At 50.1% G+C, this 23,980-nt stretch overlaps 1 protein-coding gene across 3 annotated transcripts in view; it reads right to left on the bottom strand.

Annotated features, from left to right (window-relative positions):
• Positions 1-6,727: 6,727 nt before the first annotated feature.
• The window catches only part of LOC101932961 (basic proline-rich protein-like), a 146,852-nt gene continuing 129,599 nt past the window's right edge, over positions 6,728-23,980 (bottom strand). For 2 of the 3 annotated variants that reach the window (XM_065561309.1, XM_065561311.1), the window contains exons 2-3: positions 15,273-16,089; positions 6,728-13,718 (exon numbers count right to left, since the gene is read on the bottom strand). In XM_065561309.1, the coding sequence (XP_065417381.1) occupies positions 12,995-13,718; positions 15,273-16,030 (1,482 nt within the window). In that variant the 5' untranslated portion in view covers positions 16,031-16,089 and the 3' untranslated portion in view covers positions 6,728-12,994. Of the gene's footprint in view, positions 13,719-15,272; positions 16,090-23,404; positions 23,943-23,980 lie in introns of those variants that run through there. The other variant, XM_065561310.1, reaches the window with a different exon arrangement.

Genomic DNA, 23,980 nt, shown 5'->3' with positions numbered 1-23,980 from the left:
GGGGCAGCTGTGGTGTGAACACGGCAAGGCTGGGTCGGGAGAACAAGGAGGTGAGAGGTGTCTGCTGAGAACTGGGCTCAGACACGGCAGCTCCCTGAGGGCACAAAGCCAATGGGAACGTACGTTTCTGAAGCCTTGTTAGGTTATTTTTAGCCAAGTTGCAGGTTTTTGTGCTTAATGCTAATGGGCTGCTCGTCCTCTGGGCACTTTTGTGTGTGTGCTTGGATCGTGCCCTGCCCCCACCCAGGATGACTGACTGACACCCCCCACCCCTTTGCCACTTTCTAACCCCACCCTCGCCTCTGCCAATGGGCTGCAATGATTCCTTTAAAAATTGAGCAGAGGCACATGATTGGCCATCCCACTCATTTTAAAAAAACCCATTAATTTCATTGATTGGCTCAGCGTGGCTATTTGAAGAGCAACATTCTTCTCTCTTGGATACGGCGAGATGGTGTAGTGGGGCAGTTGCTCCACTTTGGCAGAGAAGGGGTTAAAGCAGGCTGGAGGGAGCCTGTGCAGAACCCGGCCAATCAGAGAAGGGAAGAAAGGCAGCCAATCAGGGCCAGGCTGGGCCCTATATAAAGGCTGCAAAGCAGAGGTAAGTGTAGTCTCTCCCTGACAAGCAAGGGAGGAGGGGGACTGGCCCCCAGGGATAGCCCCTGAGATAGAGCAGCGCTGGGCAGGCTCAGGGGAGCGGAGCGAAAGCTCCAGCCTGGTCCCTGCCGGGCTGAGGCCCCTGGAAGGAAGGGCTGAGGAAGTCCCAGGGGAAGTGGCCCAGGGAGCGCGAGCAGTAGAGGGGAGAGAAGCAGGGCAGGACATGGCTGTTGCCAGAGGGTCCCTGGGCTGGGACCCACAGTAGTGGACGGGCCTGGGTCCCCCCCTTACGCTGCACTTGGCTGTGGAGGAGCCTGGCCCGATGCAGACTGGGGCTGGCCCTGAGGCCGGGGGCTAGACTCTGGGGCTGCAGTTGGCCACGAGGGCAGGGCCAGACTGAGGACTGCGGATGCCCCCGGAAGGGGGAGAACCGAGCGGGGCACAGCCGGAGGGCTCTGTCCAGAAGAGGAGGCCCCAAGCCAGGGAGCAACGTGGGTCCCAGACAGCACCGCAGAGCAACGGGTGAGACGCCACCTGCAGAGGGGGCTCCACGGCTGGACAGAGCTAATTCCTGGAGCAGCCAGCAGGAGGCGCTGCGGTGGTGAGTCTGCAGGTGTTACAGGTGGGTTGGGACTGGGGCGTCGCTGCTGCTACCCTGAGTAAACTGCATCCGCGCCCCTGCTGGGAGGAGTGGCCTGGGGGCGACTGGGGGCTGGAACATGTCCTCAGTGCCAGCGCTGCCGTGAGCGACAGACAGGACTCGTGGAACGGTGCCCTTGGTACTTACACTTATGTACTTACAAATACGGGGACAAGTCTGGTGTGGAGATCGTGTTGCTCACGTATTTATATGTAAAAGTACAAGTGTGTGTGTGTGACGCTATAGTGCACAGACCGCATCTCATTCCACGAAATGGGCATCTTCTTCCATAGCACGTCATCTCCAACAGATCATCCTGAAGATGGTTCCTTCTTGGCAAAAGGGCCGAAGCTGAAGTCCGAGCCCCACCGCCCAAAGCGTGAGCCTCACCACCCAGGGCCAAAGCCCAAGGGCTTTAGCTTTGGCCTCCCCGCGTGAGCTGGTGGGGCACAGGCAGGCTCGGGCTTCAGTCCTCTGTCCGGGGGTCATATCGCAGTGTTTGTTGGCAGAAGGGGGTCGCGGTGCAATGAAGTTTGAGAACCCCTGGACTAGAGCATCCCCATTTCTGTTTGTTCTTACCTTGGCCTGCATGCCCCTAGTCTGTCCCCATCCAGCCCTTCACTTTCATACCTGTTCTGTATCGCTCACCTGGCCCCACCCCCTCCCTGCAGTCTTGTATTGGAATCAAATGTGACTGATTGGAAACCCTCTGCTCTTCCCCTGTCCCAGTGCTCGTCCCTCCACAGCGATGAACGGTTCGAAAGCCACTCGGCTGCTGGCTCTCATGTTGGCACGGCTGATGCAGGAGGAGATACCTGTCCTGTTCTCTGCCTGCCTTGTTCTGCTGACGTCAGCCATGTCTGCGCTGAGCCCTGCTCCTGCTCTGAGCCGCTTTTCCCTGGGCGACTGGGCCTGCCCCTAGCAGCAAGTGCTGGGGATTTCTGGTGCCCAAGGGGTTCCCAGGAGTGGGTGGAGTAGCTGGGTCCATCCAGCCCAGGGTTCTCCCTCTCCCACAGTGTTCAGTCGGAGGGGGAGGTGGGGTCCTACCTGGCCAGCTCTCACCCCGTCCATGGAAACTGCTTACCTGTGTCTTGCATCTGGGCCACAAGTACAAGAGCCCTTGCATGTGGGTGCCTGAGGGCACAAGGCCTGGCCCTGTGCGGAGCTGGGCTATCGTAGGTCACCCCATTGTTCCTGTAGGCTCATCGGTGGGGATCAGCAGGGCCCTGGGGGGATGGGAGGGGCACCCACTAAATCTATCACTGTGTTTATGAAGTATCGGGGTAGCCGTGTTAGTCTGTATCTACAAAAACAACAAGGAGTCTGGTGGCACCTTAAAGACTAACAGATTTATTTGGGCATAAGCTTTCGTGAGTAAAAACCTCACTTCTTCGGATGCAACAAATGTGAACATCCTCCTGAAAAGCCAGTGACTGAAAATCACCCGGATCCCAGGTCTGGATCAAGCCAGAGTCATGTGCCCAGGCCCGAAAGGCCTGCTGGGCTGAGGGACAAGAGACTTTCCCGTCCTCTTCCCTTCTCCATGAACTACCAAGATTAAGCCCTGCCACGGACAGCGGATTCTCCTCTTTCTGGGGAGGGGCTGGTAGAGCAGTGTCCTTGGTAGGTCATCGGATATCGGCCCTTAAAAAATCAGTCTGATTTACATCTCTCTCGCTCCCCCTCCCCCCGCCCGGCAGGTTCGTTATGGCCTTTAGCAGCCGTTGAGAAAATCACTGCCCTAGAAAGCAGAGCTCGATGGCCCGGGAGCAGCTTGTCCCAGGGTCCTTAGGGTGTAGGGGCCCTAAGGACGTTAGGTGCCACATTCAGAGGTTCTAAGGCCAGACAGGACCATTAGACCATCTGGTCTGACCTGCTGTCTGGCCTGGGCCAGAGAATTTCACCAGTCGCCAGGAGTGCTGCCAGCCGCCCTAGGCAGCGGAAGGTCCCGCCCCCGAAATGCCGCCCCCGACAGAGGCAGCGGAAGGTCCCGCCCCCGAAATACTGCCGATGACCGGGGCAGCCGAAGCTCCGGCTGCCGCGGTCGCTGCCCCCCAAATGTTAGTGCCCTAGGCGACCGCCTGGGTCACCTAATGGGTTGAGCCGGCCCTGCCAGTCGCCCTGTATTGAGCCCAATAACTTGTGTTCGGCTAAAGCATCTGCCAGAAGGGCCCCAGGCTGGATCCGCCGCCCTCGGGAGATGGAGGAGCCCCCGGTTCCCTGGGGAGTGTGTGCCAATGGGTAACGACCCGCCCTGGTCACAACTCTCGCCTAATTCTAGCTGGGATTTGTCTGGCTTCCGTGGGATTTGGGTGCCTGGCTCCCTGCGGTGCCTTTGAACATCCCAACCTCCATCTTGGCTCTAGCCGTTCGTGAGCTTTGATCTGCTCAAATTATCTCAGAATTGAAGTAGGGACAGAAAAGCTAATTCCAGTCTCCAGTTACCTGGTCAGTTAGGCCCGAGAACAGTCGTGGGAGTTGCTGAGGAATTACTATTTCAAAGGGCTGGCACAATTCAAACTAATGAGGAAACAGTCACTGCCCCAGGGAGCTCCCAGTCTCAGGTAAATTTAAATCCGTTCCCAGGAATCCCTCTGTCTCCCGGCTAACGGCGTTCCTGATTGCAGAGAGCTGGGCTGGGGGTGAGCTAGTGGCAGCCTGCCACCTTCTCTAAGCTAGAACAGGCTCCATTCAGTCCTTTGGGTCCCTTCACTCAGATCCCACAGCAAAGCGAATTGATCATTTGTAACCATTTGTTGAGCTGAGCATGTAGCATCACTTACGCTGGACCAAGAGCTCTCTGGGCGAGGACTGTCATCTTCTTATGTCTTACTGTGCTAGCGCCCCGCATTGTAACAGTAGTTCATGTGTAAGCCGGGTGTGAACGAATTCTTTCCTGACAGCGCGCTGGGAGGGGAAGAGACTATGGGTGTGTTTATGTAAATAATTTGCTCCTGCTCGGTTTACATATTCAGCACATACAGCGGTGTCAGTGATCAACTTAGGCTGGTGTTGGTACAAATCACCTTAGTACTGAATGCAGGGTAGGGAAATACGGTTCCCAATGTTGTAATTATTGTAGGAATACAGGAAAGCAGGACGGTGCTTAACCTGTCCCAAATGAGGGGGCCTCCCTCCGTTGTAAGAACCTCATTAAACCAGGGGCTCGAATGTCAGAGCCTTGTGAAAGGGGGGAGGGATAGCTCAGTGGTTAGAGCATTGGCCTGCTAAACCCAGGGTTGTGAGTTAAATCTTTGAGGGGGCCACTTAAGGATCTGGGGCAAAAATCAGTACTTTGTCCTGCTAGTGAAGGCAGAGGGCTGGACTTGATGACCTTTCGGGGTCCCTTCCAGCTCTAGGAGATGGGATATCTCTATTTATTATTATTATTATTATTATTATTATTATAAGAAGGTGGGTGTTAGATATCCCCAGACAGGAGGCTGCAGACCCTCAAGGATCCTCCCTACTGCTCAAGAAGTAGAGCTCAATAGGCTTCATTAGGGGCCTCTTTGTTCTGTTCAATGCCCAATCAGAGCTGGGCTCAGTTGTGGTAGGACTGTGTGTCTGCCCTGCCCAGGAGCTGTGCAGTGGTCTCTGCAGAGAGGCAGCAGATGGTGACTGACAGTCAGCTGGTGAACGAGTGGCAGAGGTGGCAGAGGGGCATGCTGGGAGGGTGGCTGGCAGAGGGGTGATGAGAGAGGTGAGCAGGCAGGTGGCAGGGTGGCTGGCAGAGGGCAGTGAGCGATTGCCTGAGCAACGGAGCGAGTAAGGTTCCTCTTTATCCCAGTCGGTGGGGGGGGGGGTGTTGAACTCTGCAGTTGCCCCTCTGAACTCTGGGTCTGCACTGACCAAGGACAGCGACTGTGAGTGGGGGGCAGAGATGGGTCGGGCACGTGAAAGGGACTTTTGGGTAGCTGGACTTAACGTGAGGGGGAAAAGGACACTGCCCAACCTATGTGGGGGTGGGTCTTTTACTCATGGTTTATGTTTATGAGCCCTGTTTGCGGTGTGTCCCCAAATTAACACCAAGTTACTTCCCTCCTTTAATTAAAGTTTCTTTTCTACGCTCAGACTCTGTGCTTGCGAGTGGGGAAGTTTTGCGCCTCAGAGGCGCCCGGGGGTGGTGTGTAAATTTCCCAGGTCACTGGGTGGGGGCTCGAGCCGGTTCTGTGTTGTATCAATGGAAAGGAACCCCTAGAACCCCTGAACCCGGCCCTGGGTGCTGCTGGCTCCACCTGGCAGACGGGTTACACACAGATTAGAGTTAAGGCCTCAGGTGACCCCTCTGCCTGTCCAGTCTGACCTGTATAACTCCGGCCAGAGACTGACTCGATAACTTCTCATCGAGCCCAGTAACAGCTGGTTGGGCTAGAGCAGAGCTAGGAAAGGCGTCCAGGGTGGATTTAAAGACTTCACGTGATGGAGAATCCACCATGTCCCTACGTCAGGGGCATCAGAACAGGGGGGACCAGCGGGCCATGGCTACGCTCTCCCACTTCTTACCGGCCGTAAAGGTGAGCGACGAGGGGAGAGGGCATGGAGGGGAGTGAGTGTGGGACAGGGTCTTGGGGGGTGGAGGGGCAGTGCAGGGGCAAGGGCTGAGAAGGGGTGGTGTGATGGCGGGACCTTTGAGGGAATGGGTAGCGTGAGGGTGAGTCTTGGGCAGAAGGGGCAGGGGCTTGGGGGAAGGGGTGGTGCTGGGGGGGCTTCAGGGGTAGGGGCAGTGTGGGGGTGGTGCCCCTGGAGTGGGGTGGGAGCTGGGGTCCCGGTTTGGGTGCTTGTGGCCCCCCCACACTTTTAGGGTGCTTCCACCGCTCCCGCCCTAGGCCAACGGTTCCAGTGGCAGGTGAGCATTATTGTTCAATGTTTACACCTGGTTCCTAGTCTGAATTTATCCAGCTTCAGCTTCCAGACGCTGGCTCTTGTTCTGCCTTTTACTCTTAAAGAGCCGGCTACGGTCAGAAATCTCCTTCCCGCGTGGGGGCTTCTAGACCCTGATCGAGTCACCTCTCCCTTGGCCCCCCCACAACACAAACTCCTTTTGTGGGAGTCCACAGAGTGAGGCGTTGGCTCACAGACGCTGCAGCTGTTCAGAAATGATCGAGCAGCTCCCAGCTCCACAGGGCCGTTGAGCTTGGCTCCCCTTCGGGGGCTCGAATATGGCCCTGGGCTCTGTTGGGCTCCTCACATGTGATTCTTGAGGAGTTTATGAATGGGATCCTATGCCTGGGTGGCCGGTGATAGCAGGGACTGGACTCAGTCACCCGGGGGTTCCCTTCCAATCCTACGTTCCTATGTTTTCATGGGGTGGAGACTAAGTAGTGGGATCTCCCAGATGCTGGTGGCACTGAAATGAGACTCCACTCACAGTAGACGGCACCGACCTGTGACCGTCCCGCTCCTTTCTCAGCTGGTTTCCTGAGAAATTAAATAGTTAACAATGTGACAATGAAATAATCCTGACTAGGGGCTGAGTTAACCCCTCACTGGGATGAATGAGACTGTTTGTTCATTTTAGCCGTTACACCTTGGATCGTGTTTATTGGTTATACAGGTTAATATAATGATCATTCCATTATGAAATATGGAAACCACATTGGCAAAGCTCCTTGTTACAGTGTTACGAAACTCACACAATAAAATTAAAACACACGTTGTATATTGCATAATATTGCATCACTTCAGCTGAAAGCAGTTACATTGTTATAAATGCCCTTGCGGGTTACATATACACACTGCGGGTGCAGGTAAAACATTGTGTCTGTGTGTTTAAACACAGTTATGTTTTATAGCTTGTATTCAATAAAACTAGGGATTGTTTTTTAAAAAAAAAGAGAATTTCTTCCATGGAAAAACTTTTTCTTTTAATATTTTTATAAAATTTTATTTTTGATTAAATTATTTGAAATCAAATACTTGAAAAGGCTGAGCCCCTTCTGCTTGACATAGCTGTAGCTCAAACAGACTCAAGGTTCTGTTATTGACATGTTCCAATGAGGCTTTGAGAACGAGGTGAAGGTGAATGAGTCCCCTTCCCCCATGGCCGCCTACCCCCCCTCACGGAGGGTGTGGTACGGGGGCCGTGAGGGGGGCGTTGCTTTTTTCCTTTTGCCTGACACCTAAAACACTGGTGGATGGAACTTCCCTTCCCTCCTACCTGCAAACTTTAATTAACACACACTTTGAAAACCCCTATAAACCTGGCCTTTAGGGGACTATAACCCAACATACGCGTACTATATTGTGTCACATGCACACATCAAAAATTGTCATTTAAAAACAAGACAATTAACCAAATACTCCAAATAAAAAAATTACATATTGAAACAAATCACCATCACGACAAATCACCATCACAACAAGAAGTGTCATGTTTGCAACAGCCCTTATTTCAGCTGATTTAACCCTCAATTTATGGCCAGTGTCCAAACAACCCAAAATCAAGAGGTCCTCTGGAACTTCCCGAGTGTGCCCAGACTTACTGAAAATCAACATAAATGCGCCAGTGAGCTCTTCAGCCAGCTCTTCTAATCGTCTGGATGCAAATTGTCTGGACCTGCTGATTTTAAAAATACCTAACTTTAGTAGCTCCTGTTTTACATCCTCCTGAGTTACTATTGGAATGGAAAGTGTTTCCTCCTCATATGATGTGATGACATCTGCTTTTTTCCCCAACTACAGAACAGAAATATTTACTGGACTCTTCTGCCTTTCCTGCATTATTATTGACAGTTCTACCATTTCCATCTAGTAATGGGCCAATACCACTGTCAGGTTTCGTTTTGTTCCTAATATACTTTAAAAACCTCCTTCTTTTCCTGAACTGTTGGCCAGAGATTCCTTCTTGTGTCCCTTTGCTCCCCTTATCAGTTTTCTACAATTCCTAGCTTCTGATTTATATTCATTACTATCCATTTCCCCCTTTTCCATTTGTTTTATATAAAATATATTATTTTACAGGGCATTAATTTCCACTTTAAGCCAGGTTGCTTTCTTAACAAATATGACCTTTCTTGATTGTGGCTTTTTGGGCAGCTGTGGTTTGGAGTTTGCATAAAGTTACACTGCCTACTCCCACTGCAAACCACCACCGTAATCATCATTTCTCTCTCAAAGCACTTGAAACTAAGACAGATAAAGGAATAACAGAAATTACTAAAAGTAAAGTTTTACTTCAGTTCTTTTACAGGTAAAATCCTACAGATGGGAACTGAGGAGAGACCGTGCAACGTGTCCAAGGTGACACAGGGTGTCTATGGTAGGCTAGGAATAGAATCTCGATCGCTTCCCAGTCAAGGGAACAGCCACAAGGCCACTCTTCCTGACCCATCTGGTTCCTTCTCACCAGGTGTGTACATCTTTCAGGGTCAGGAAGATAGGATGATGGTAAATCCTGGGACTCAGCAATTGGTGGTGGTGACAGCTACAATGGTGAAACTCATTAAAATGTAGCAGCACCTTCGTATTGTTGCTCCCTAGCAAGTTGTCAAGTGCTCCCTCCCGAAAAGCTGGCTGTAAACGGAGCAGAAACCCTGCCCCTCAAAGAGAATCAAAGCCAGCCTCTGGCGGTCCCATGTATGGGCACTTATCGGAACAATGTCTCAGCCAGTCGCTATAGCTGAAGCTCACTAATCACAGCTCTGCAGAGTAAAGGCATCCAGCTCTCACTTCAAATTTGGGTTTTTTAATAAACAATTTTTATGGTTACAGGGTGGGAGTGAACTTTCCATCTTTCCCCGGAATCCAGCCCCCTTCACAGTAAGACTAACCTTGACACCATGCTGACTGGTGCTACATTAGCACATTCCTAAGTAGATGGAACTGTAACTCCCCCAGGTCGTGGGGAGCACAAGTTGTGACGGGCTGTTACCTCCGGGCTGCAGTCTGGGAGCTGTGGGAACTGCTTTGCCCCCAACCATACAGCTGAACTGGTCTCTCTCACTGCTCTGCTGGTGATACAGCCAGCCGCCGCTCCCCCCCCCCCCCGCCCTGTTATCCTCCAACATGACAGCAGGTGGCACCACACACCCAACTGAGCTACCTGAGTGCTTTACCTGAGCCACTCAAGGACAGACAGAAGCCAATTTCCCAGCTCCCCCAGCCTTGCACCCTTGCTGGAGTATAAACCCAGAATTATACCGTGTTGCACTGCACAGGGATCTGTACTATGCAAGCTCGTTAATGTAGTTCGCTTTCTTCTCGATGTTGGAAAGGTATGCAACGGCCTTTGTTTACAGAGCAGAAATATTCCCAGTCACTTCACTCAAAACACACTGGTTAAGATAAAACATAAAATCTATCTTTCTGTAGTTAATAGACCTGTGATAAGTGATAGCAAACAGATCAAAGCAGATTACCTAGCAAATAAACAAAAACTCAAACTAAACCTAACATACTAGAGAGGATTTAAATTAGCAATTTCTCACCCTGCCTGATGATACAAGCAGTCCATCAAGTTTCCAAACACAAGCTAGAAATCCCTTTAGCCTGTGACCAGCCCTTCCCCCCCCAGTTCGGTCTTTGTTCCTCAGGCGTTTCCAGGAATTCTCTTGTGTGGGGAGTGAGGCCCCGAGATGATGTCACTCCCCACCTTCTATAGTTTTTCCATAGGGCGGGACCCTTTGTTCCAAGCCCAGTTGGTAGAAAAATACAGCTACCAAAATGGAGTTCCGTGTCATGTGGTCTGGTCACATGCCCTTGCTGAGTCCTAGCAGCCATTACTCACAGACGGGCTGAAACGTTCCCAGGAAGGCCAAGCTCCTCCGTGGTTCATTGTCGTTGTCGATGAGCCATTGGCACTGTCTGGCTTCTCCATTGTTGTACCTGACAAGCTAGTTGTGGGTGTTACCCACGTGTAACTACACTTGAAATACACATCCATAGTCAACATGCATAACTTCAGATACAAACATGATACATGCACGCAAATAGGATAATCCTATTCAGCAAGTCATAACTTTTCCAATGACACCGCACATGACACATCGTGTACAAGATGCATCATAATTATATCATAATCCTGCCACTATGATGAATATGGGGTGCCGTGTCACACAAGCTTCCTCCTCTCAGGCTGATCACTGGTTAATTTGATCAAAACACCTGGAAGCAAATGATGTGTGTTAGAAATGAAGCAATCCGCCCTGTCTGAGGTGATGTGGTTTGGGCAGATGCTGAAGGCTGGAGAACAAAATTGTGCACTTGGTTTGAAATATTCAGGGATTGCTGAACTTCAGGGACCACAGCACGGCCCCTCTTTTTGCCTGAGCTTCTGAAAAGAGGGTGCCTGATAGGGCAAATATTTACAGCGATTGGAGGCTTTGTGGGAAAAGTCCCACCTATTGGCTTGTATCAGGGGAGGAGGGTTTGGGGGGGGGGAGTGGCCACTGATTGTGTGTATGGTTTAAATGACACAGGTGCCCCAATCAGTAAATGGTGCCCTTTTATGTTACAAATCTAAATAATAAATAGATTCCTTCACTTGTGACTGGGGCCAAATGTAAAAAGCTGATTGATCGCGCACGGCTGCTATGGGCAGGAAGTGAAGAACACCACGTCTAACTGCAGCTGCAGGAGGAATGGGGGAGACAGCATATTTAGAGACTGAGTTTGGCTGAAACACCCTAATGGCTGCCATGAGATCTCTAAAGACCACAAGTGACCAAGACCTGGATTCTATTCCAGGCAAGCTCTAATACCACCCATATCACAGCTGTATTTGAGAGCCTTCCAGAAGAGCACCTAGTGAAGCAACAGGTTCTTTCTTCCTCTTATCTTCTCCCCAGGGGAGAATTGCAGGTGGATTTAAAAATACAGTTCTATATTTCTGTGTGCTGTCTGCTGCCACTAGTGAGAGCCGAGGGAAGTGCGCCTGGCACTTGGAGTAGGAGGTGGTGAGGTTTCTGATGGTCCTTAGTTCCTGTTGGAGTTCAGTCCACAGTCTTGGGCCAGCTCCGGAGAAAGTTCTGTCTCCTGCAGGATACGTGTTACCCGTGTGGCAGGGAGTTCCGTTGTGCAGAGGAGCAAAGCTGTCAATCATGGTCTTCGTCTGGAGCTTTAGGCTACTTTAGACACCTTGCGTCTATCTGTGGAACGCCTCGAGTATAAGGATCGAGAGCCTGAACTCGATTTGATATTCTACGGGAAGCCAGTGTAGGGAACAGAGGGAAGATGTGCTGTGCCTGCGGTAGCCTGTATTGCTGAGGAGTTGTGCTGCAGCGTTCTGTACTAGTTGGAGTTTCGTGAGTGCTGGAGGTTTCATGCCCAGGGATGTTGCATTGCTGTATCCATCCGAGAGCTGACACAGTCCTGTATTACTAAGGCCAGGTCATCATCCACCAGGCTGGAACAGTCTCTTAGCCACCTGGAGACAGAATGGTTTTACCTCTCCTGACAGACAGCGACAGTGCCTCCAGTAGCATCGTGCCTCATTGCACCTCGTGAGCAAGGTACAACTGGAGAAAGAAAGCCGGGGAGACCTCCAAGACACTATGTATCTGACTCATTTATAAAGCTCTCTAAGGCTTAAAAACCAAGCCACGTGCTTCAGATCAGGTCCTTCATCTTTATTTGGCAATAGGTGTATTAAAAGACCAGATCATAGAATTTCACACTATTAAATTCCTTTTTGAACTCCATTGAACTACTCGGCAATGAGGTAAATTAATTCCCTGTGGTTGGAAGTTGTGCTAGTATCAGGATAAAACAATTTCCTCTATGGGCTTCTCAGTAAGGGCTCAGTCCAGAGCGCTCTGATCCTGATCCAACAAAGCATTCAAGTGTGTGTTTAATTTCCAGCATCCATGTGGTCCCACTGCCCTCCCTGGCCCAGAGTGCTCGGCGCTGGATCAAGCCCTAAAGCAGCCATCCAGGGTCAACAGTTCCTCACTGAGTGGAGTTACAGTGATATTGATGTTCATGTGATGTTTCGTCCTGAAGCAGTTGACATTGTTTAAATGCAGAACCACTGAACTGCAGTGGCCTCTGGTCCGAGGGCAGCAGTCAACTGGCCCTCAGGACGCTGCACAATAGCAAAGGAAACGTTGTACAATGGCATTGGGCAAACAGCTGCGTATGAGAGGCATCATCTGCTCTCTTTAACAGTCAGGCAGAGCAGGCAAGACTTCAGCTTAAGCTCTTGTCTGAAAAATCCACTCAGTGAGTTGACTGCATGGTAATTCCTTTGAGGGAATAAAACATCTTATTGGGTATTATGAGCAATGGTAAATGGTCATAACATTAAGACTGTAACTTACTTTCTTCAAACCTGGCTGTTAAATCTCAATGAGATCTATAAAGCAAGCCAAATTTGAACCAAAAAAAAAAAAAAAAAAGGAAACATACAGAATTTGCTGTAAACAAACAAACCTGTTCTGGGGAGAGAATGGGGTTAAAAAGGAAGTTGGAAATTAACTATCACATGCACTGTGCACACCTGTTACAATTCTAATTGTGGAAAACTTCTTTAGCCACTGCTGCTACTAAGAAATTCAAGGAGTAATTTGAATTTGTTTTAATAATCTACATAAAATGTAATAATTCTGCATGTGAATAGATAAAAAGCGTGTGGGGACTGGGGGTGGGTGTGTTCTATAGGAACATCACTCTCGCTAGGTGTAAGAGCAGGATGACGTGGGGTGCTGAATCCCTCCAGTCCCTGGGGAAGGCCGTGGGGATGGACATTCAGCATCTTACAGAACTGAGCCATTTATTTTTGCCCCAAATTCACTCTTGTTTATCTGCAGTTAGGGCTGTTCACATTTCGTTTAATTGGTCAATTATTTGCTCCATTTTATTGGCTATTTCTCGGATTTCAGCTGCCAGCTCCGTTTTTGCACCTTTGTGGAGATCCATAGAATCTTTTGCTACAAAGAAAATATCTAACCCCAGGGTGAGAGCTGTTAGAACATGGGTCGCAGCTCCTGCAAATCTTGCAATTCTACCAACATTAGCCAGGAGCTGACCAGCTTTGACCATTTTCATGGTGTTAAGAACAGCTCGTCCTGCCCCTGAACCTATCTGTGGGATTGCAAACACAAAACCTTTCTTTTCATTATCTTTCAAGTTTTCGATTTTTTCAGCTATTCTTTCTGCATAGTCTTGGATATGTTCCACGTCAGCCTGACACTCCTGAAGGAGCTTCTCTACTGTCTCCCTCTTGACTGTACTTGTCACTATATCTGTGGTGGTTGCGGCTGCACTGGTCAGTCCCCCTGCGGTAGAAACAGCAAGCCCTGTAAGAGAGACTATCAGGGATGCTCCAAATGTAACAGGAATGAGACAGAGGCCTACGATGGTTGTTATCCCCCCGGCAATTCCCACTGTCCCTCCAGCAATGTTTGCTATTGTCGCTCCTTTGTGGATCTTGTCAATATCATCTGCAATTTCCCGAAGCTCATCTATGTGTCTCTTCACTCTGTCTCTTGCTGGCAATAACGACTCCGTCAGTATTTCATCAATGTCCTTCATTATTGACAAACTGACAGAAATGAGGGAAAAAGGAAAAATTAGTCTCCAGGTCTAAGATCCCTGCTCTTGCACCTTCTTGTGCAGTCTGGACTTGCTCCCATTGACTTCCATGGGAGCTGCGTCCACTTAGACCAGGGCTGAGTTTGGGCCTTGGTGACGGGTGAACCTCAGTAGGTTTCATTTGGATAAAGACCCAGAATTTAACTTAGGACCGTTGGAATTGCCACACTGGATCAGATCAACGGCACAGCTGCAGAAGACTTGTGGTGTGTCTCCAAGAGGGACCAGTAGCCGGTGATTTACAGGAATGTGAAAACACCCTTAAGGGAAAATTGTGGAATAAACTGCCCAAAGGTTAACTTAAGAGTCGATTCCACGGAGAGGGTTCGACTCCAACACACACCCAGGTAGGGGAACACAAACAACCCCCCCCCCCCACACACACACACACACCGCTTTAAAAATTAACTTAAAAAAGAAACCAGACGTTCTGATTTGTGGGGCCCAGGCCTGATCATCTCCCCCTCAGGCTCGTTCAAACCCTCCTCCTGGGATGAGCTTCCCGGCTCTCTGCTCCAACCACATCACCCTGTTGTGTCACTCCCCTGGTTCTCTCTCCTCCCCCATGTCAAACCCCAGCTCCTGGCCTTCGCTGGTTGGGCCCTTCCCTGTTCAGTCCCCGCCCCCCCAGTCAGTTATAGCAGTGATTCTCAACCAGGGGATCCGCCAAGCAGGGCCAGCATGAGATTTGCTGGGGCCCAGGGCAGAAAGCCAAAGCCCGACTGCACGGGGCTGAACCCCGGGGCTGAAGTTGAAGCCGGAGCAATGTAGCTTTGCTGGGCCCCCTGTGATGTGAGACCCTGGGCACTTGTCCTGCTTGGTGCCCCTAAGGCCGGCCCTGGCTTTTATATGCAGGAAAACCGTTGTTGTGGCACAGGGGGGCCGTGGAGTTTTTATAGCATGTGTGTGTGTGGGGGGGGGGGCTCAGAAAGAAAAAGGTTGAGAACCCCTGAGTTACAGTACCACAGCGCTGACCTCGGCCTTCCCTCTACCCGTTACTTCATCCCTTACTGCCGGCTGGTCTTTCATCCACCAGCACCTTCATACCATCTCCTAAACTCCCACCTCGTCCTCTGCAATTCTCCTTCAGCTTTACCCCTGCCCTGGTGCCCAGTGAAACAATGGCTGTATGACAATGGCTGAGATGTGTGAGCTGTTACGTAGAGGTGTGAGCAGGTCTCAGCTAGTGCAATTGGTTCCATTGCAGTAAATGGAGCTATGCCACCCTGGTCTGCACCAGCTCAGGGGCTGGCACATGGTGTTCGTTTTACTGTCACCGTCTCACCCCTTGCCCTGGTTGTCTTTCTTCCACCCACTTGCACCTTATGATAATCCTGGATTGCGAGCGCCCTGGGGCAAGGGCTGTCTCTCCACCATGAGTACAGCCCCTAGCACCATGGGGACACAATCCCTGTGTGGGGTCCCTAGGCACTACTGCCATACAGTGAATAGTGAGGGAACCACACACAACATGCACTGCCCAGGGGAAAGGAGAGTTGCTTACCTTCCCTGGAAATTGCAGGTAAGAAACTCATCAGGCACAGCTCTCTCACAAACTGAGTTCACGGCTTTTTCCCCACAGCAGGTGTATTTTCCATTCTTGTATTTTCCTTTGTGATTTAGGGTAATTTCAAATTCACGCTCAATGTTGTTGGCATTTAATAGTGCTTTCGCAAGGGAATTCAGATCTGGGACACTGGGTTCTGAACCAACTTTCAACTTTGCCAACTTCCCTCTCCAGGCAAAGGCAACATGGATACTCTCCTTGGAATGGTTGATATCTCGTATCCCCAGGAAGTGAGACGCTTCATGGATAAGAGTCCCTGGCTGAGACCCTTCTCCAAGATATGTAGAAGCCTTCCAGAACCGTGGGCACAAATACACTGTTTTGTCACCAGACTCCGAATAAATATATGCGTCATTATTTTCCCTGGTTAGATCCTCCTTAAACTTCACAGCTTCCAGCTCTGAGATGAGATCTCGAACTAACTCTTCTGTCAGTATCACATGGCGTTTCATCCACGATTTGGGATCTCCACTATCATCCAAAAACAGACCCTGGGGTTTCTCCATCAGCACTCGGTCCTTCTTCTTCAGGGCATCTCTCAGAATCTCAATTGCTCTCCGCTTTGCTGCTTCTGCAATTTGTCTCCTTTCTTCAGGTAGGGATGTGTAGTTACTGGAAGAGTAACTTGCTTTAGAAGTAGAGCACATTCTTCCATGTGATGTCATGCTGCTAGTGATTATTTCCTGGCAACTCATCTTTGCACCTACGTTGCACGTTCACTTCAGCCAAGAGTAATTCTCCAGGTGAGCTCTCTCTGTTAAAACACAAGATTTGGCTTTGATTACGTTGCCTTTCGAGGTGAAGTGTCTGACACATTTCGATTCACTCTAATGGGAACACAGGAAACACCCGACCAGATCAGACCAGGCGTCCATCTAGCCCCCTCTTCTCTCTCTGAAACTGGCTGGTACCAGCTGGTTCAGGGGAAGGGGCAAGATACGCCCCCAATGGACAAGTGCAGAATAATTCACCCTTAGAGAGACTTTCTTCCTAACTCCAGATAGTTAGTGTCTGGGAGGCTTGTGCCCTGAGGGGGAGAGTTTAGATCCCTTCCAAACATTGGAGACTTGGTTTTGTGTTTTCATTCTCTCTCGTGTAACCGTGGAGGTGCTGCCTGTCTGAGTCTCCAATTCTCCTCTGAATCCCGCACATGACAACCTGTGGCCATGAGTTCTACAGCGGAGTTACATGTTATGTACATGTGCATCCGAAGAAGTGGGCTGTAGTCCACGAAAGCTTATGCTCTAATAAATTTGTTAGTCTCTAAGGTGCCACAAGTCCTCCTGTTCTTCTTTTTGCGGATACAGACTAACACGGCTGCTACTCTGAAACATGTTATGTACATGGGTGTCCGTGTGTCAGTTTTACCTTTTCTTCCCTCCACTTCATCGCGTGTCCCATTGTTCTTGCATTATGAGAGGGGGTAAAGAGAAGCCCTGACCGACCTACTCTCTGCCATTCGTTAGTTTGTACATTTATCATTGTCTCTCTAAACTAAACAGCCCCCTCTTGTTAATCTCTCGTCACACAGTGGGTTTTCCAGACCCAAGTGATTTTGTTACTCATCTTAACCTCCTTTATCTCTGCTCTATCCTTGGTGAACAAAACTGGGGACAGAACTGAACTGAGGCCTGGTCTACACTCCAAAGGCAGGTTGACATCAACCAACAGGATCTACCCAGATCCTGGTGTGGTTTTGCAGGGACTGTAACTTGCAATTTCCACTTACTGATATCCAGGCTGCAGGGACCATCCAATGTGAGAGGTGCCTGCTGGTGGAATCTCTCAGGCAGCAGGTGGGAGAGCTACAGGAGGAGGTGGCTAGGTTGAGGAGCATCCGAATCCACGAGCAATTCCTCGACAGTGTCCATGTGGAGACAGCTGAGGTAGCTGTCCCAGTACACAGGACTGCTGACACACCACTGGTGGAGGAGGAGATGGCTCAGGGTGGACACTGGAAGCTGGTTACTTCTGGCAGCAGGCAGTGCTCCACCCTTGCTCCGAACCCTCCTGCCGTGGTAATAGGTAACCGTTATGCTCTTCTTGATACAGGAGAGAAGGAATCACCCCCTACAGTAAAGGAGGAGAAGCCTCGTACCCCTAAGGCTGGGAGGTCTGCTGCCACCACTGCGAATAGGAAAGGTAGGGTAGTGGTGGTCGGAGACTCTCTGCTGAGGGGGACGGAGGCACCCATCTGTCGCCCTGACATTTCATCTTGGGAGGTATGCTGCCTGCCGGGAGCCCATATCCGAGACGTTACGGAGGCATTGTCGAGGATTATCCAGCCCTCTGACTACTACCCCATGCTACTCATCCATGTGGGCACAAATGATACTGCGCGGTGTGACACTGAGCGGATCAAGAGTGACTACAGGGCTCTGGGAGTACGGGTGAAGGAGTTTGGAGCGCAGGTGGTATTCTCTTCAATTCTTCCTGTCAAAGCTAGGGGCCCGGGCAGAGACAGATGCATAATGGAGGTGAATGCCTGGCTGCGAAGATGGTGTCGCCAGGAGGGCTTTGGCTTCCTAGACCACGGGATGCTATTCGAGGAAGGACTGCTAGGCAGAGATGGCGTTCACCTTTCAAGGAGGGGAAAGACCCTATTTGGACACAGACTGGCTAACCTAGTGAGGAGGGCTTTAAACTAGGTTCGATGGGGACAGGTGAGCAAAGCCCACAGGTAAGTGGGGAACATGGAGACCTGGGAGATGGGTCGGAAATAGGAGGGAGCGTGGGCTATAATGGCAGAAAAAAAGGAGGGTCAGGGCAAAACTGGGAGGCAAGATCAAATCAGTATCTTAGATGCTAATAAATAAATACAACTATGACCTTGTTGGCATCACTGAAACTTGGTGGGATAATAATACACATGATTGGAATGTTGGTGTGGATGGGTACAGCTTGCTCAGGAAGGATAGACAGGGGAAAAAGGGAGGAGGTGTTGCCTTATATATTAAAAATGTACACACTTGGACTGAGGTAGAGATGGACATAGGAGACGGAAGTGTTGAGAGTCTCTGGGTTAGGCTAAAAGGGGTAAAAAACAAGGGAGATGTCATGCTAGGAGTCTACTACAGGCCACCTAACCAGGTGGAAGAGGTGGATGAGGCTTTTTTTTAAACAACTAACAAAATCATCCAAAGCCCAAGATTTGGTGGTGATGGGGGACTTCAACTATCCGGATATATGTTGGGAAAATAACAAAGCGGGGCACAGACTATCCAACAAATTCTTGGACTGCATTGCAGACAACTTTTTATTTCAGAAGGTTGAAAAAGCTACTAGGGGGGAAGCTGTTCTAGACTTGATTTTAACAAATAGGGAGGAACTCGTTGAGAATTTGAAAGTAGAAGGCAGCCTGGGTGAAAGTGATCATGAAATCATAGAGTTTGCAATTCTAAGGAAGGGTAGAAGGGAGAACAGCAAAATAGAGACAATGGATTTCAGGAAGGCGGATTTTGGTAAGCTCAGAGAGCTGATAGGTAAGGTCCCATGGGAATCAAGACTGAGGGGAAAACAACTGAGGAGAGTTGGCAGTTTTTCAAAGGGACACTATTAAGGGCCCAAAAGCAAGCTATTCCCAGGGCCGGTGCAACCCATTAGGTGACCTAGGTGGTCGCCTAGGGAGCTACAATTTGGGGGGCGGCGACCGCAGCGGCATTTTGGGGTGGGACCTTCCGCCGCCTAGGGCGGCAGAGAATCTGGCGGCACTCCTGGCTATTCCGCTGGGTAGAAAATTTAGAAAATGTGGCAAAAGACCAGCTTTGCTTAACCACGAGATCTTGCACGATCTAAAACATAAAAAGGAGTCATATAAAAAATGGAAACTAGGACAGATTACAAAGGATGAATATAGGCAAACAACACAGGAATGCAGGGGCAAGATTAGAAAGGCAAAGGCACAAAATGAGCTCAAACTAGCTACAGGAATAAAGGGAAACAAGAAGACTTTTTATCAATACATTAGAAGCAAGAGGAAGACCAAAGACAGGGTAGGCCCACTGCTCATTGAAGAGGGAGAAACAGTAACAGGAAACTTGGAAATGGCAGAGATGCTTAATGACTTCTTTGTTTCGGTCCTCACCGAAAATGAGGGAATGCCTAACTGAAGGAATGCCTAACATAGTGAATGCTAATGGGAAGGGGGTAGGTTTAGCAGATAAAATAAAAAAAGAACAAGTTAAAAAATCACTTAGAAAAGTTAGATGCCTGCAAGTCACCAGGGCCTGATGAAATGCATCCCAGAATACTCAAGGAGCTAATAGAGGAGGTATCTGAGCCTCTAGCTATTATCTTTGGAAAATCATGGGAGACGGGAGAGATTCCAGAAGACTGGAAAAGGGCAAATATAGTGCCCATCTATAAAAAGGGAAATAAAAACAACCCAGGAAACTACAGACCAGTTAGTTTAACGTCTGTGCCAGGGAAGATAATGGAGCGAGTAATTAAGGAAATCATCTGCAAACACTTGGAAGGTGGTAAGGTGATAGGGAATAGCCATTATGGATTTGTAAAGAACAAAACCTGTCAAAACAAACCAATCTGATAGCTTTCTTTGATAGAATAACGAGTCTTGTGGATAAGGGAGAAGCGATGGATGTGGTATACCTAGACTTTAGTAAGGCATTTGATATGGTCTTGCATGATATTCTTATCGATAAACTAGGCAAATACAATTTAGATGGGGCTACTATAAGGTGGGTGCATAACTGGCTGGATAACCGTACTCAGAGTAGTTATTAATGGTTCCCAATCCTGCTGGAAAGGCATAACAAATGGGGTTCCGCAGGGGTCTGTTTTGGGACCGGCTCTGTTCAATATCTTCATCAACAACTTAGATATTGGCATAGAAAGTACGCTTATTAAGTTTGCGGATGATACCAAACTGGGAGGGATTGCAACTGCTTTGGAGGACAGGGTCATTATTCAAAATGATCTGGACAAATTGGAGAAATGGTCTGAGGTAAACAGGATGAAGTTTAACAAAGACAAATGCAAAGTGCTCCACTTAGGAAAGAACAATCAGTTTCACACATACAGAATGGGAAGAGACTGTCTAGGAAGGAGTACGGCAGAAAGGGATCTAGGGGTTATAGTGGACCACAAGCTAAATATCAGTCAACAGTGTGATGCTGTTGCAAAAAAAGCAAACATGATTCTGGGATGTATTAACAGGTGTGTTGTGAGCAAGTCACGAGAAGTCATTCTTCCGCTCTACTCTGCTCTGGTTAGGCCTCAGCTGGAGTATTGTGTCCAGTTCTGGGCACCGCACTTCAAGAAAGATGTGGAGGAATTGGAGAGGGTCCAGAGAAGAGGAACGAGAATGATAAAGGTCTTGAGAACATGACCTATGAAGGAAGGCTGAAAGAATTGGGTTTGTTTAATTTGGAAAAGAGAAGACTGAGAGGGAACATGATAGCAGTTTTCAGGTATCTAAAAGGGTGTCATAAGGAGGAGGGAGAAAACTTGTTCACCTTAGCCTCTAAGGATAGAACAAGAAGCAATGGGCTTAAACTGCAGCAAGGGAGGTTTAGCTTGGACATTAGGAAAAAGTTCCTAACTGTCAGGGTGGTTAAACACTGGAATAAATTGCCTAGGGAGGTTGTGGAATCTCCATCTCTGGAGATATTTAAGAGTAGGTTAGATAAATGTCTATCTGGGATGGTCTAGACAGTATTTGGTCCTGCCATGAGGGCAGGGACTGGACTCGATGACCCCTTGAGGTCCCTTCCAGCCCTTGAATCTATGAAAAACAAAAAACTTGCATCAACCTCGTTACGCATTTATCGACACTAACATTTGCCTCCCACTGACATGAACTCCCGGTTTCAGAGCTGCAGTAACACTACGTCCCGAACGGCGAAAAGCCACGGCCACCTACGTAGGTCACTGCAATGCGAGTGCAGATGCTGCAATTCTTGTGTCCTCCAGGACCAACCCAGGAACCAATCCCTGTAGCAAACCTCGTTGCCTACTCTGTCCCCATATCTACTCTGGCGACACCATCAGAGGACCCAACCACATCAGCTTATGCCCAAATAAATCTGTTAGTCTTTAAGGTGCCACCAGACTCCTTGTTGTCCCCTGGTCAGTGCAGCCCCAGAGTAAAAGGGGGGGCACGCAGGGTGTTAAGGGGCACCTTATGTGATCCGAGGCCGACCGGCCGCCTCTCCGTGAGTTCCACCGCAGCCTTCACCACGAGCCAGTCCACTTCCTGCCGTCCCACAAACTGCTCTGCTCTACGAGCCACTCCAGCCATCCCCACAAATGTCTCCGCTCCCTGACCTGTGAGCCACTCAAGCCTCCGCACCACTCACTGCTTCTCCAGCCACTTAGCAATATAGCTTCAGGCTCCCCCACTAGTTAACACAGCACTCAGTGATCTCAGTCTTAGTAACTTTAGCTCTTTTGTGATTTCAGCTCGTAGTAGGGGAGCCCCAGTGCTAGTGCACCATTGGCCTAAAGTGAATTCAGCTCAGCAGCCTGTAACTAGACTCCTGAAGGAATCAAAGTTAGCTCTGACATTCAACGGTGGAGAGAGGAGGTGGTACAACTGGTGTTTCAGGCACTCAAAGGGAGGGAGGAAGGGGGCACACATACTATCAGGTACAAATACACATCCCCATCTTTCAATTCACTGGGTTTTGGAACCCATGTCCCTTGTCTAGCGAGTGCTAACTTGGGTGATGGTGAGATCCTCTGTCATAAAACAGTTTCACTATCCTTGATTCACATAATCAGGGGTAACAACTCTTTATTCCTCCTGCCCCAATAACAGAGAAATTGGGGATCCACCCCAGCCAAAGTAACCACTATCAGTTGCTGTTGTCTTGTGCCAGGCGGGTGGGGTCTGCCTATGCAAACAAGATCAGCCCCTGGAGTTCTTTTCCACACTTGCCATAATTCACCACCAGATGTCAGGGTAGAGCTCATCCTGACTCTGCTTACACTTAGGACAGAAGAATCCCATGCACCGCTACAGGTCTGGGACCCACTGGCTAAGCAGCAGTTCTGCAGAAAAGGACCTGGGGGTTATAGTGGACGAGAAGCTGGATATGAGTCAGGAGTGTGCCCTCGTTGCCAAGAAGGCCAATGGCATATTGGGCTGTATTAGTAGGGGCATTGCCAGCAGATGGAGGGAAGTAATTATTCCCCTCTAATCGGCACTGGTGAGGCCACACCTGGATTACTACGTCCAGTTTTGGGTCCCCGACTACAGAAAGGATGTGAACAAATTGGAGAGAGTCCAGCGGAGGGTAACGAAAATGATTAGGGGGCTGGGGCACATGACTTTTGGGGAGAGGCTGAGGGGAACTGGATTGTTTAGTCCGCAGAAGAGAAGAGTGAGGGGGTGTACAAGGGTTTGCCGGGGCTCGACCCTCTCCGGGCGGCAAGGAGCCACACTAGCTCACTACACCACTGGGGCTGCGGTACTTCGTCCGGCCGCAGGGTCTCCCTCAGCAGCCCTTGTGGTTCTGGAAGACACAGGAAGCCCGGCCCTGGCGGCAGGCTGGGCACCAATGTTATGTCAGGGCTCAAGCCCTCAGTCGGGCTGAGCAACACACAGGAATATTTAGCCCAAACAAGAAGTCCCAGCCTCTTCAGGCCTGGGAAAGGGGGAACCCCAGGGGGGACGCAGGCCCTCCCACTCCACTGCGTCCTAGCCCGGGGCCCTAGCAGTGACGGAAACTCGCTGCTGTCAGATCCTGGCAGCAACACACTGACATCAGCTCTGGCAGTGCTGCAGCCAGACTGGGGTCGGCTGCCCCCGGGCTACTTCCACACTCCCCCTCGGGGCTGACCCCGGGGATCTCTGCTTCAGTTTGGTAGCTCCGCCCTGGGAGCCTCCAAAGGGCAGAAGAGAGGAAACATTTTCTTGTCAGCTGTTTTTATTTCCTTCCTCCAGAACTCAAGCTCATGGGTGGAGGCTTTTCCTGCAGCCCTCGTCAAGGGTGCGAAGGGACAGTTAACACAAGCTATGGCTACACTTTGCAGGGTTTTTGCACTGTCAGTTTCACCAGTGATAGTGAACCGGTGAAAGTGAAGCGCTGGTTTGTGTACTCACTTACTTCCTCAGGCATCAGAGAGTGTTTCCATCGGGGATGAGAGCAGCGCTCTAGGGCAGCTGTCCCACAGTGCAGCTCGCTCCAGTTTGACGACAGGTTTTGTGGGAAGGGGGGAGGGTGATCAAGGCACCCTGGTCCCTGCAGGGCCCCCTCTCCCCAGACACTGATCAGCCCAGGAGCTCAGCATTGCTCCAAGCAGGGGATCCTTTGCTCCGAGTTTCAAAGTTCCCGGGGCTTTACAGGGGAGGGTGGATGTCTGTTTGCCTGGCCTCAGAGCTGCTGGCCAGAGTGGTCACCCAGGCACTGTGGGAGATGCTGCAGAGGCTAAACGCCCTGTAAACAGAAGAACGTGTCTTCACTTGCACATCACCGCAAAAGCAGCCGCGATAAGAGCTGTCCTCCTCTCGTGGAGCTGGTTTTCTGTTTGCGGTGAAACTGCTTTAGCGTTGCCAGTGCAGACCAGCCCTTAGTGTCCATCCCTCCGGCTTTCCTCTCCCTGTCCTGACCCTTCCTGCAGCTCCAGCTGCCTGCTGTAGCCTGGTGACTCTTACTCGGAGGGGATCTAGTAACTTAACAGTG

This window comes from Chrysemys picta, chromosome 11, assembly GCF_011386835.1.
Source record: "Chrysemys picta bellii isolate R12L10 chromosome 11, ASM1138683v2, whole genome shotgun sequence".
Classification (NCBI taxonomy): domain Eukaryota; kingdom Metazoa; phylum Chordata; order Testudines; family Emydidae; genus Chrysemys; species Chrysemys picta.
The sequence above is the reverse complement of the archived record's forward strand: the minus strand, read 5'-3'. Positions and strand labels throughout refer to the sequence as shown.